This window comes from Hyla sarda, chromosome 2, assembly GCF_029499605.1.
Source record: "Hyla sarda isolate aHylSar1 chromosome 2, aHylSar1.hap1, whole genome shotgun sequence".
Taxonomy (NCBI): domain Eukaryota; kingdom Metazoa; phylum Chordata; class Amphibia; order Anura; family Hylidae; genus Hyla; species Hyla sarda.
The window spans coordinates 231,762,921-231,777,702 of record NC_079190.1 but is presented as its reverse complement, the minus strand read 5'-3'; the positions used below and the strand labels follow the sequence as shown (position 1 = coordinate 231,777,702).

The following is a 14,782-nucleotide window of genomic DNA, read 5'->3' as shown; positions in this document are numbered from 1 at the left end:
GTCCAGTACACCTGGAGGCCACAAAGCCTGCACACCAGCCACATTGTCAGTAAGTCATCGCATCTATGTCTGCTGTCTCTACTAAAGTCAAGACACTGAATCAAGTCTATTCTAGTCTGTGTGGCTGAACTGAAGTCTAGTACAATAACTACAAGTCCCAGCAAGCTGCGAGGTCCTTCTGTGTTCCTGGTCACCTCTCTGGGAATCTGGCCTAGCTGTGAAGATAATAACACCTATCTTAACTCAGTTAAACCATAAATTGGTTGTGGACTCTCCTTTCACTGCCTAGGCATTGGAATAGTGGAGATACCGTTCGTGTGGTTCCGGTACCAAAAAACACTCTGGCGCTACGAACACTAGGGGTTAACAACACCTTGCCCCGGGGGTTAATACCATCTTGCCCCCCACCTACACCGCTACACCCCGTGGTCCCACCATACACCGTGGGTCACCACAATCTTGGCGTATTGAACAGGATACGGGTGTGTGCCTTAACTACTTAACCACCAAGTCAGGCCGCCCATTAACAGTATGCAGGTGTGTGCCTTATGCAAGTTGCCACAAGTCCTTCCCCCAGTCTGAACTGTGTCTAAGTCAAAATTGCATGCCGTTCCAAAAAAGTGTGTGCCAGCAAAGTGTACGGGACTGTGTTATTGGAATATGTTTTTGTGCTGGTGCTGAAAAAGTAGAGGGGGAGGTGAAAATCACAGTATTATCGGTGGTAAAGAAGTCTGCAAAAGTTAGATTTACAATGTGCAAAATTAGGCTGGAGGCCATGTTGCGCGCAAAAACGTCTACAGTACCTCCAAGGGTTAACTTGCTGGTCGAGAAGAGCATCAAACGTCTCGCCCCCGGGGTGTGGAAATAATGTTGTGGTGTCCAGCCCAAAATGGAACTTGAAAGCTCCAGCCCTTGTTGCGAGGGGGCGGATGAAGAGGATGCACAGCTGACTCGCTTCCGGTCCCAGGCCCTGCTGATGACGTCCTTCCGGCCGGCGCCCATCTTGTTGGAGACTACTATAAAAGGCGATGCAGAGTTCGACCTCTTCAGTCTACAGGAAGTGCTGGCAGTGAGCAGTAACATGGTGTAGTCACAGCGATCCACCTGCATCGGGAGTCCCAAGATAGAGCCGGAGGATCGGATGATTGCTGCGGCGGCGGCAAAGATGTTCCACGAGTAATCGGAGCATCTGCATCAATTGCCCCTCGAGGCCAACGACGCCGACGACGACTGGGCTGCAACACCAGCGGAGGAGACACCGGAAGATTCCAGAGGTCCGTCGCCCGTGAGATTGTCGCCTCAGCACCGCAGCTGGGGTTCCTGGGCTGAGATCCCAACGGAGGAGTCTGATGTGAGTACCCCGGCTGAAGCCAATTTTTCTTTTTTAAATCAGATGTTTTTATTAATAGTTTAGCCATTTTTAAACATACAACAATATTTCCCCAACAATAAACCCCCCACCCACCGTACATACAAACAATCCGTCACTTCCCTCTACAGGAGTAGGAATATACACAATCAGTAAACTAGAGGTTTCAATATACCCATATTCCAATAGGGAGACTCCCCCAATCCCAGCGCACACGACTCCAGCATGCAGCACCCCCAGGCAATCCAACACAGCCACCAGAAGAGGAGAGAAAGAAAAGGGCAGACAAGGAAGAGAGTGAAGTCACATACAGAGAGTCCCCAGACCATAAGCCAATCCCAAGATAAACACAGGCCGAGGGGTCACAAGCCATTATGAACCAGTCCTCAGGGGGTCAAAATGGTGTACCCAGGGTCCCCAAATATTATCAAATTTCCGTTCAACGTTACGTTTAATATATATCCCTTTCTCCAAGCGTACTATCTGCCATATTCTGTTAATAAGATCAGCTACACCCGGAGGAGCCGGTCTAATCCAGTACTGCGCAATGAGTTTCCTGGCTTGGTACAGCACACGTAAGATCCCCACCTCTCTCATGGAAGGTTCCCTATCACATCCAATAAGACCAAGTAATGAGAATAAATACGTGGATAAATTCCTCTCAAGAAGGCGCTGGTACCCCGGGATGGAGATAAACTTCTTTATTGGCAAAGCGTTTCGATCCCGAACCGGGATCTTTGTCTTGCCTGACGAAGCTCCCGATTCGGGATCGAAACGCGTTGCCAATAAAGAAGTTTATCTCCATCCCGGGGTACCAGCGCCTTTTTGAGAGGAATTTATCCACGTATTTATTCTCATTGCTATTTACCGGACTGACGGACGTCACACCGGGTTGTTCCTCGTGGCAGCGGTTTCCCTTGATTTATACGCTACTATAGGTGTTGTGCTCTAAGCGCAACACCTAGGGGTAAGAACCCATCTTTACGTTACACCTTTATCATTATCAAACGGTCCTCACTAGGGGCGCACCTCTTGTTGTTTTTTCTCGTTTTTATATTAATAAGACCAAGTAAGCATACCTTAGGTTCTCTAAGCAGTGTAACCCCATAAACATCCCTGACAAGGCGTAACACATCAGCCCAATAAGCAGCTAAAACGGGGCACTCCCACATCATGTGAAGCAAGTGAGCCTCCAGCTCCCCACACCTAGGGCAGGCAGAGTCGGACCGAACACCAACCTTATATAAGAACAGAGGGGTCTTATACACCCTATGCAGAAAGAACAGCTGTGACAGCCTGTTAGCCTCCGACAGAGACAACGACGGGGTAAACAACAAGACTATACACCATTCCTTATCACTCAGCCCACCAAGGTCTCTCTCCCACTTATGTCGGACTGTCAAAGGGAACGTTCATGGTAAAAACTCAATAGCTCACCGTACAGCCAAGAAATAACTCCAGAAGATTCCCGTTTCACAATAACCGATTCTAGGACCCTGTTAGTTTGCACCTCCATCAGCCGCAGACGATTTTGAGTTTCGTACACGTGACGGAGTTGCAGGTACCGATAAAACGAGAAGCGCGGTAAAGCAAACTCCTCCTGCAAGTCCTCAAAAGATCGGACTACCCTCTGTACAGCCAACTGCCCCACTTCACACAGTCCCTTCCTTTCCCAATAACCAGCATCCACAAAAGAGTAGAAAACTGGCAAGCCCGGGTTACGCCACAGCGGTGTACACGATATGAAGCCAATTTTTCTACTCTCTCCTCCACTTCCAGCCCTGAGCACCACAGCCCTAAGTACGTCCGCAGTCACCACCGCTCCCTAATGCTAGGTTCAGACTTTGGAATCTCCGGGCAGAAAATTTCCGCCCGCGATTTGCCCCTAATCTGGACAGTTCCTGACATGGACAGAGGTGTCAGCAGAGAGCACTGTGGTCTGACTGGAAAGAAATGTAAAAAGAAAAGAACTTCCTCTGTATTATACAGCAGCTGATTTTTAAATAGAAGTAATTTACAGATCTGTTTACCTTTCTGGCACCAGTTGATAAAAAAAAATAAAAAATTCCATTGGAGTACCCCTTATACCTATCTTCCTCGCTCCCTACTCCAAGAGCCAGTCTCATTGCTCAGCACTTACGGTATGAGGGGTTGGTGCCCGCTCAGCAGCTGATGCAAGACACTGCTGTGGCCGCTGATTGGCTTTGCAGGCAGTCCATGCGCCAGCCCCAAAAAGAAAGCGATATGTAACAAAACCAGCTAATGAAGAACAGTGGCGGTGGAAGGAGTGTGGAAGGTAAGTATATGATTTTATTAGGTTTTCTCACTGCTTACCTCCAAACTGCCTTAAAGGGGTAATCCACCATAAGGTGATTTTAGTACATACCTGCAAGAACTGGGTATTTCCTGTTTCCTGATTTTGTTCTCTAAACTACACATCCCACAGTTCCATGCTTGAAAGTTTAAGGTCACTTTCCTTCCTCCCACACATCAGCCACCCCACCCATTGAGACACAGTGTTTTCTAATCAGGGTCCCTACAGCTGTTGCAAAATTGAAACAGGACAGTCTCCTTCTGATCACCTGACTAGTGATGTCAGGTCTCGGCCTCACTGCTACCCGGGAAATCCTGAGACATGAGTAATTCTTTATGCTGTGTTAAAAATAAATATTGGGGCGATAATCACAGAAGAATTTTGAGAAAACCGTCACACACAGGTACAGACACTATATTATGAACAACACTAACTTTACAGCCCCTGTAACATAGTCAAATAAAAAAAAAATCCTGGAATACCCCTTTAAGTGTGGCTCCCCGGAGGAAGACTTATACCGCTGTTTATGGGTTTGGTCAGTGATTAGAGTACTTTTTAAACTTTCCAAATGTTACTGGACTTCATTTTATTATTCTGCTGTGTGGGTTTTAACTGCTATGTGATGTTATTGACTACTACATTTAAAAACCAATAAAAACATGTAAAAAAAAAACAAAAAAATAAAAAGACCATTATCCAAAACACACCTCATTCTGATGTTAAGTATTACAATTGTTTAGTTGGTCTAAACTTAAACTAGTGTATAATTTCACACGATTTATTAAACAGTCTGACTTTATAAGTGGTAAAGCAGGTTTTGTTGCAGAAATGTCTTTGATTGTTCCCTTTAGTTCTCAAAGCGGGTACCTAGTTGACACATATCTTCACCGTTAGCTTGCACACATCCCCTGAATTCCTCTCAATAGCAGGGGGCATGTTTGTGAGCAAGCAGAGGAACTCTGTGTCAGATTTAATTTCCTGACTGTGTCTCTCAGTGCCTGCTGCAGGGACACAGATGATGCGTTGCGGGTACCTAGTTGACACAGCCGGGAACTGAATATCAAATTGGCCTGTATGGGGACATCTAGTGGCCGAAATGATAACAGCCAAATATAAGGTTAAAAAAAAACACAATATTATTGAAAGACATATATTAGAAATAGATTTAGATTTTCTAGATATGCAACATATCAATATTTTATGTTGATGACAGTGCCTCTGTAAGGTTATTGTGCTGACCTTGAGTGTTCCCTGTTGATCTAATGCTGGGATGAAATCAGGGATGAAGCAAGATGGTAAAACTTGAATTAGTTGTTGGATAGCGATGGGACCATATATTTTTCTTGCATAGGGGCCTTCCGCTGATGTCCATAAAATGATGCTGTATTTACCCACCTATAGATAAATACATATATTTTTGCTAATACATAGCTGGTCTTGATTAAACAGATAATGCCTCTTAATACATTTTCCACTGTGCAGCGGCTGGCCCTGCATTGCATAGCGAAATATATGCCCCCTCCAAGCTGGCATAGATTTCAGCTATGATTTACGCCAGTTGACGTAAATCATAGTGAAGTTGACAGGCTGCAGTGACCACGCTATTTTTACAGTATGCTCCACCCACTTTTTGTAATATAGCGAGCACAGCATAAAGTCTCCAAAAAGTCAAAAACTTTAGCAACTTTTTTTTACACCAGAAACCAGGTGTAAATGCTTAATAAATACCCCCCCCCCCCCCCCCACAGTCTTTATCTGTGTTCTTTTTCTTACAAAGTAATTAATAACATGTAAAAAAAAAAAAAAATAACACATTAACTCTACTATTTAATAAATCTCTCTAATCCAATAAATCAATAAAAATGTATACATTTCTTTATCTTTGTTAAAGGTTGTTTTTTGGTAATCTGGATAGTGCTGTAGTTTCTGTTTTGCTCTCATAACCATGAAACTCTCATTCCACACTGCAAAAGGCAGTTTTACCCAGCATAACCAGTTCAGGGTGGATGTCACCTTTCTCAACCACCCCCACTACTGACTCCCAGGTACCAGGCAGTGACGAATTCTTGTAATGCAGGAGTGGTCAGTGAACTGTGCCAAGGCAAACAAATAGCTCGGCAAAGGAGAAGGGTGCCCTCAAGTGGTTGCTCTCTAAAATGCAAGGACAGGCCACTAGGAAGAGTAAATCCACAAAGGTCGATTGTAAACATTTGTCATCTGCCATTGTGTAATTTTGGTTTAGTCTCCAAAATAAAGACAGATACATAGGTTATTATGTGCACAAATGTACGCAGAAGTACTGATACCTTTGGATATTTGTTACAGCTCTGTGCAGAAGCCACGCATTTAGCATTTATATTATCCTGTCACGGTAATGCTGGAAGACATTTTCAAAAGGGTTTTCCTGCTTTTACATGCTGGGATTTAGTCTGATATGCTAAAGGGGGCCTAGACTGTAAACTGGGTGGTCACCACTGCCCAATTCTCAATAGTGGTACACACCCTATTGAGAACAGACAATACAACCCCCTGGACAGCCTGTGGGAATGGTTTCAGTCTGAATCAAGACAACCATGATAAAACTATAGTTAAAAAAAAACTTTTCATATGTCACAGAGAGTCATTGAAAGGTTCTAAATTTGAATAGTACTTTTATAAATCAAAGCAAAGCATAAGTCTTTTCCTTATTCAGCCCTTTACAGTTTATACCATTGGGGTAGGTTCACGCGTGCATATTAAGCTATGTGTTTTCTGCTGATAAGTTTTCCTATAGCAGTCGCACTGTGTCTAGGCTAAGCTAAACGCATTTCGGGGTGCTTGTACAAAGTATTCGACCCCTTCCTCAGTAGCTGTCCGACAGTGGGGAGGATGAAGAATAGGTTTTCTTCTGATGACTCTTCCATGAAGACCATATTTGTACAAGTATCTCTTCTGAGATAGATACTTAGTGGAATAGTGTACCACAACTCCAGTGTCTGCCAGATCTTTCTGGAGGGATTGTGCAGTCAAACAAGGGTTTTGAATAGTTTTTCTCACAATCCTGTGAGCTGTTCTGTCTGATATTTTTCTTGGTCTTCCAGATCTTGCTTTAACTTCCACTGTTTCTGATGACTGCCATTTCTTAATTACATTCCGAACAGAGGATATTGACATCTGAAAACGTTTTGCTAACTTCTTATAGCCTTCTCCAGCTTTGTGAGCCTCAACTATTTTCAGTTTCAGATTTCTAGACAACTGCTTAGAAGAACCCATGGTGCTGATTGTTGGGGCAAGATCAGATGAGTCTGGGCATTTAAAACATTTGAGATTGACATCACCTGGTATTCCCAGATGATGATTAAAAACAATGCATGACACTGGCAGGTCTCAGCTTTGCAAAGGGGCAATGCATGCTATAAATTCTGCAGGGTGCCAAAACTTTTGCAGACGCCATTTTTTTGTTTTCTGTTATTTTGAAAGTGTAAATGATGGAAATAAAATCTAAATTTTGTTGACATATTATAAGAATGTCTTACTTAATTTGATGCCTTTTGGAGATTTTTCCATCTTTCCTTGGCTTCTTTATGCACATTAATACAAATGTGTATGCTATTAATATCAAGAGACCTTTAGGCAATAAGGGCATGTTCTAATATTTAGTATCTATATGTTAGCTCACGCGCATGCGTAATATATGTTCTGCACACAGATCGGCATTAAAGTCTGCACGCATGCACGGATATACGATATATGAATTCAGGTAGAAGAAACAGGCATGGTCGCACATCTACATGTTGCATTTTGATCTAATTGCTTCTCAGCATAAATTCAAAAACTAACAGGTTGTTACTATACATCCCTAACGTCCCTAGCATAAAATGGCGTAGCACTGGTCGGCGACCACCACCGCCTCGACACCAGGGGGAACGACCAATTGGCAGAGCGGCCCCAATGCCGCTCAAACCAGTCCATGGGTCGCACCCCCCCACAGACACGGCGCCACGGCAGCAACGGACGCCGCACAGCACCACACCAGTGTGAACAGGGTGTTAAAGCTCACTTACCATGCACTCCCAGTCAGGCTGGGAGGCTGCCAGGAAAGAAAAGGCCCAGCCTGGATTCACATAGTGTATTCTATCCCCTCCTTTTTTTAGTTTTTTCCACTTGGCCTGCACTCGTCCCCACCCCCTCAGCCCAACCCTATATAAGTAGCAGGTAGCTACACATGGCCCTTTCATCTTCTAGCAGTCTCCCAGTCTGACTGGGAGCACATGGAAAGTGTGCTGTTACACCTTGTTCACACTGGTGTGGTGCTGTGCGGCGTCCATTGCTGCCGCGGCGCCGTGTCTGTGGGGGGTGCGGCCCGGAGACTGGTTTGGGTGGCACTGGGGCAACTCTGCCAGTGGGTCGTTCCCCCTGTGGGCACTGGTGTCATGGCGGTGGTGGGCGCCGCCCAGTGCTGCACCATTTTATGCTAGGTACGTTAGGGACCCACTCTTAATAGGTGGCCTTGACGTGGCGAGTGGGTTTTGTACCTTTTGATCAAAATGTATACTAACAACCTGTTAGTTTTTGAAATTCTGCTGAGAAGCAATTAGATCATAATACAAAATTGTGGATGTGCGGCCATGTCTGTTTTTTCTACCTGGATTCACATTGTGTATTCTATCCCCTCCTTTTTTTTGTTTTTTCCACTTGGCCTGCACTCCTCCCCACCCCCTCAGCCCAACCCTATATAAGTAGCAGGTAGCTACACATGGCCCTTTCATCTTCTAGCAGTCTCCCAGTCTGACTGGGAGCACATGGTAAGTGTGCTGTTACACCTTGTTCACACTGGTGTGGTGCTGTGCGGCGTCTGTTGCTGCCGCGGCGCCGTGTCTGTGGGGGTGCGGCCCGGAGACTGGTATGGGTGGCACTGGGGCCGCTCTGCCAGTGGGTCATTCCCCCTGTGGGCACTGGTGTCGCGGCGATGGTGGGTGCCGCCCAGTGCTGCACCATTTTATGCTAGGGACGTTAGGGACCCACTCTTAATAGGTGGCCTTGACGTGGCGAGTGGGCTTGTACTTTTTGATCAAAATGTATACTAACAACCTGTTAGTTTTTGAAATTATGCTGAGAAGCAACAGATCATAATACAAAGTTGTGGATGTGCGGCCATGTCTGTTTTTTCTACCTGGATTCACATATATACGATATATGTTCCTCACACAGAACGGCATTAAAGTCTGCGCGCATTCGTGGAGATATGGAGGATAGATGCCGGGTTATATGACAGCCGAGGATGACGTAACGCACCTGAAGGATGGTGGGATAAACCCATTGGATCATAGGAACACAGGTAATGATAAGACATACCTGTGCATTGGACTAATGAACAGGCACGAGGGATTGGCTGATATGTCTGGTACCTAATGATGAGATAATATACCTAGAGCATATAAGACCGGGAAGACCACGAGGAAGGGTGTTGCCTTATTATCCTCCTGAGGATGGTGCTGATGCACCAAAACTAGTAGAGGGGGGGGGGGGGAAGAATATTGGTGTTACGCCGAGCGCTCCGGGTCCCTGCTCCTCCCCGAAGCGCTCGCGGCGTTTCTCTCCCTGCAGCGCCCCGGTCAGACCCGCTGACCGGGAGCGCTGCACTGACATGGCCGGCGGGGATGCGATTCGCATAGCGGGACGCTCCCGCCCGCGAATCGCACCCCAGGTCACTTACCTGTCCCGGTCCCCGGCTGTCATGCTCTGGCGCGCGCGGCTCCGCTCTCTAGGGTGCGCGCGCGCCAGCGCTCTGAGATTTAAAGGGCCAGTGCACCAATGATGGTGCCTGGCCCAATCACCTTGATTAGCTGCACCTGTTCCTAGCCCTACTTATGCTCACTTCCCCTGCACTCCCTTGCCGGATCTTGTTGCCTTAGTGTCTAGAGAAAGCTATTACTGTGTTTGTCCATACTGTGTTCCTGACCTCCTGCTATTGCCATATTGACTACGAACCTTGCCGCCTGCCCCGACCTTCTGCTACGTCTGACCTAGTCTCTGCCTAGTCCTTCTGTCCCACGCCTTCTCAGCAGTCAGCGAGGTTGAGCCGTTGCTAGTGGATACGACCTGGTTGCTACCGCCGCAGCAAGACCATCCCGCTTTGCGGCGGGCTCTGGTGAATACCAGTAGCATCTTAGAACCGGTCCACCGGCACGGTCCACGCCAATCCCTCGCTGACACAGAGGATCCACTACCTGTAAGCCGAATCGTGACAGTAGATCCGGCCATGGATCCCGCTGACGTGCCGCTGCCAAGTATCGCTGATATATCCACGCTGGTCGCCCAGCAATCCCGACTGATCGCCCAACAAGAAAACCAGTTGTCGTACTTGACCACCATGACACAGCAACTCCAGTCACAGCTTCAACAACTTCAGCCACAGCTACAGCAACTTCAGTCTCAGCTACAGCAGCTGCAACAACAACAACCTTCTCCTCTACCGGCTCCTGCACCTCCTCCGCAGCGAGCGTCCGCTCCTAACCTCCGCTTGTCCCTGCCGGACAAATTTGATGGGGACTCTAGACTCTGCCGTGGTTTTCTGTCACAATGTTCCCTACATTTGGAGATGTTCTCGGACCATTTCCCTACAGAACGGTCGAAGGTGGCTTTCGTGGTCAGTCTCCTGTCTGGGAAGGCTTTGTCTTGGGCCACACCGCTCTGGGACTGTGATGACCCTGTCACCGCCTCTGTACACTCCTTCTTCTCCGAGGTTCGCAGTGTCTTCGAGGAACCAGCCCGAGCTTCTTCTGCCGAGACTGCCCTGCTGAACCTGGTCCAGGGTAATTCTTCAGTAGGCGAATACGCCATCCGATTTCGTACTCTCGCTTCCGAATTATCTTGGAACAACGAGGCTCTCTGTGCGACCTTTAAAAAAGGCCTATCCAGTAACATCAAAGATGTGCTGGCTGCACGAGAGATTCCTGCCAACCTGCATGAACTTATCCATTTGGCCACCCGCATTGACATGCGTTTTTCTGAAAGACACCAGGAACTCCGCCAGGAAAAAGACCTTAATCCCTGGGCACCTCTCTCTCGGTATCCCTTGCAATCTACCCCTGTGCCTCCCGCCGAGGAGCCTATGCAAGTAGATCGGTCTCGCCTGACTATTGAAGAGAGGTCTCGCCGTAGGGATAAAAATCTATGTCTGTACTGCGCTAGTACCGAACATTTCTTGGTGAATTGCCCTATTCGTCCTCCACGTCTGGAAAATGCACGCACGCAACCTGCTCATGTGGGTCTGGCGTCTCTGGGTACGGAGTCTGCTCCTCCATCTCTCTCTGTGCCCGTACGGATTTCTCCTTCTGCCAACTCCTCCTTCTCTGCTGTGGCCGTCTTGGACTCTGGTTCTTCTGGAAATTTTATTCTGGCCTCTTTGATTGATACGTACTGCATCCCGGTGACCCGTCTCATCAAGCCGCTCTATATTTCGTCGGTCAACGGGGTCAAGCTGCATTGCACTGTGCGTTAGCGCACAGTGCCCCTGCTTATGAACATTGGACCGCATCTCGAGGAAATTGAATTTTTGGTTTTGCCCGGCTGTACCTCTGAAATCCTCCTCGGTCTGCCATGGCTCCAGCACCATTCTCCCACCCTTGACTGGACCCCCGGGGAGATCAAGAATTGGGGTCCTGCTTGCCGCAAGGAGTGCCTCACGTCTGCTCCCAGCCCCGTCTGTCGGTCCTCAGTGTCCCCTCCTGTGCCTGTTCTCCCCAAGGCCTGTCAGGACCGTGCCGTGCCCCCTCATAGTCCCCGTCCTGGTGACACTCTGCCCCGTGTCAAGCCTCACCCTCTGCCCCCCCCTCCCCATTCCCACTCCTTCTGGACTATCTGCCATGCATGGGCATACCCAGGACTTCGCTGTCCCCCGGAGGGAGACTCTACAGCCGCTCCCGATGTCCTCGTCCTCTATGGAGCGACATCCCGACAAAAAGAGGGGGAGACCTAGGGGGGGGGGGGGTACTGTTACGCCGAGCGCTCCGGGTCCCTGCTCCTCCCCGAAGCGATCGCGGCGTTTCTCTCCCTGCAGCGCCCCGGTCAGACCCGCTGACCGGGAGCGCTGCACTGACATGGCCGGCGGGGATGCGATTCGCATAGCGGGACGCTCCCGCCCGCGAATCGCACCCCAGGTCACTTACCTGTCCCGGTCCCCGGCTGTCATGCTCTGGCGCGCGCGGCTCCGCTCTCTAGGGTGCGCGCGCCAGCGCTCTGAGATTTAAAGGGCCAGTGCACCAATGATGGTGCCTGGCCCAATCACCTTGATTAGCTGCACCTGTTCCTAGCCCTACTTATGCTCACTTCCCCTGCACTCCCTTGCCGGATCTTGTTGCCTTAGTGTCTAGAGAAAGCTATTACTGTGTTTGTCCATACTGTGTTCCTGACCTCCTGCTATTGCCATATTGACTACGAACCTTGCCGCCTGCCCCGACCTTCTGCTACGTCTGACCTAGTCTCTGCCTAGTCCTTCTGTCCCACGCCTTCTCAGCAGTCAGCGAGGTTGAGCCGTTGCTAGTGGATACGACCTGGTTGCTACCGCCGCAGCAAGACCATCCCGCTTTGCGGCGGGCTCTGGTGAATACCAGTAGCATCTTAGAACCGGTCCACCGGCACGGTCCACGCCAATCCCTCGCTGACACAGAGGATCCACTACCTGTAAGCCGAATCGTGACAATTGGTTTTAATTCACAATATAGAAATCCTATAAGGGAGAATGCAGACCCCAATACCTAATATTTTTGGGTATATCCCATTTGAATTTAGACACCTGGAACTGTTTTGTGTTCTTTTAAGATCACCAGTCACATGTGCATTTTATTTTTAGAGTGAATAAAAGTTATATTTTAGTAAGGGGGGCTTGGTTACAAGGGATTTTGTGCTCTGGGCTTAGGCCCTGGGTTATTGTGATTTACACAAAAAGAATAAACACATTCATTCTTTTTGCGGAATCGACACAGAATGCATAGCCATCTATGAGTCAGCGCTTTCCCTTGCAGTCCTAGCACCATTTCCCGCAGATTACTGAATATCCGCACAGAGATTTTCTGTGCAGACATTCTGAATTGTGTGACCATAGCCTAAGAGTGAGTCCAGTTGAATGGTATGTGGTGCTTCATATATGTAGGCCATGTCATTCATTGAACTATATAGTTTCTCTTTATGTCCAATGTATGTAAATAAAAGATGGTAACACTGTATACTTCCTCCGTAAACCCAATGGGTAATAATTCGGGAAAACCATGTCATCCTTAATGTATTAAATGGCTGTGAGAACTGAGACTGGTCACTCTGAATAGAGATGGTAATACTGTATAAGCAGGGGCATTGCTAGGTCTCCAAAAGACAGGGGGCTAGAGCCCATAGCCAAAGCCACTCCCCTAACCACACCCATCCCACCCCTAACCACACCCTCATTCATGCCCAATCGCGCACAGTATACCAGTATACAAGGAGGAATATTATCACCATACATTTTACCACCATACTGTTAGGGACCATATCTAACCAAAACTAAGACCAATATTACCAATAATACCAGTACAAAAAACAAAAATGGTCAGCATCTCCAAACAAATGAAACACTTGCACAGGTGCACACTGCTAGTTTTGTGTGTTACCAGTAGGAACAAATAATATCGCCATACCATGACCACCACCATTACCAATGACTAAAAACCCTATATTTGTTACTGAATAAAATAAATTATACAAAAGACCATATTTCCAAATACATTCACCACACAGAGGTAGATACCAGCTGTACACAGGATCTGTATACCATATAAGTGATTATATACAGAACCATATAGAGGTAGATACCAGCTGTACACAGTACAGAAAGACAAAGAAAGTAACGGCACAACTGCAAGGTTTCGGTGTTCAAATCAGGGCTGAAGATTTATTGCACCATAAAACATAAAGCACTTTATGTCATATGGTGCAATAAATCTTCAGTCCTGATTTAAACACCGAAACCTTGGAATTGGACTCCATAAGTGATTAAGGGTACGTTCACACCTGCGTATTTTCTGCTAGAAATTTGCTGTAGCAGATTTTGCGACCGCTTAAATCTACTGAAGCAAATCTGCAGCAGAAAATACGCATGTGTGAGCGTAGACATAAAAATACATCTAGGGACTCACAGATGGCAGCTTTTCTGATCAGCGGCATCCTCTTTTCTTCTCCCTTCGGATCAGACCAACATGGCGGCTTCTTCAAGCCAAAACTTAATCTCTTCGGCATCTGGAGGATGAACAGACTCTGCATTTTTCCAGTACCCTCCAGTGCCAGTGCCCTCCTCCACACAACCTCCCGATCTATAGGCCTCCACACTATAAAAATGCCCCTTAGTGTCACTCTCAGTTAAAGTGGGCAAGTAGGTCGCCAAGTAGTCAGGTATGTTAGTAGGTAACTAGCCAGGTAGTTAGGTAGCCAGGTATGTAGTTTGGTAGTCAGTTTTTTTAGGTAAGTAGGTAGGTAGTCATGTATGCAGCTAGGCAGTTGGGTAATAAGTTGGGCAAGTATGTGGATAAGTAGCCAATTATGACAGTAAGTAATTGTTTCCTAACCAGGGTGCCTTCAGCTGTTACAAAACTATAACTCCAAGAAACCTGGAAAGCCTCTGGCTGTCTGGGTATGCTGGGAGCTGTATTTTTGCAACATCTGGAGGCACATTGGTTGTGAAACTCTGCCTAGGAAGCTACAGATGGAGTAAAGATAGTGGTGATGAGGAACAAGTACGCTCTGATGGGTTGAGTCCAAGATGGCAAAGGTGTACCTGTACCTCCTTACCTCCATCTTTATGACAGAGAGGGAGCAGCTCCCAGTCATTGCTGTGGATCTGTCATTTCTAAAAGGTAGTGTTGCCAAACCAATGTTCCTCAAACTGTTTCAAAACAACAATTCTCAGCATGCGCAGACAGCGTAGTTCTGCAAAATCTGGAGACACATTGATTGAACACTGCCTAGGAAGCTACAGATGGAGTAAAGATGGCTTTAAGGAGGTACAGGTTTGTCCTGGTGCATTAAGTCCCAGATGGCAAAGACTTACATGTACCTCCTCACCGCCATTTGCACTATAAAGAGGGAGC

The 14,782-nt window shown here is 47.3% G+C and overlaps 1 protein-coding gene across 2 annotated transcripts in view; it reads left to right on the top strand.

Annotated features, from left to right (window-relative positions):
• Positions 1-889: 889 nt before the first annotated feature.
• SYNC (syncoilin, intermediate filament protein) overlaps positions 890-14,782 on the top strand; it is an 84,389-nt gene continuing 70,496 nt past the window's right edge. Inside the window, exon 1 of one of the 2 annotated variants that reach the window (XM_056556553.1) lies at positions 890-1,351. In XM_056556553.1, the coding sequence (XP_056412528.1) occupies positions 1,350-1,351 (2 nt within the window). In that variant the 5' untranslated portion in view covers positions 890-1,349. Of the gene's footprint in view, positions 1,352-8,955; positions 9,001-14,782 lie in introns of those variants that run through there. The other variant, XM_056556555.1, reaches the window with a different exon arrangement.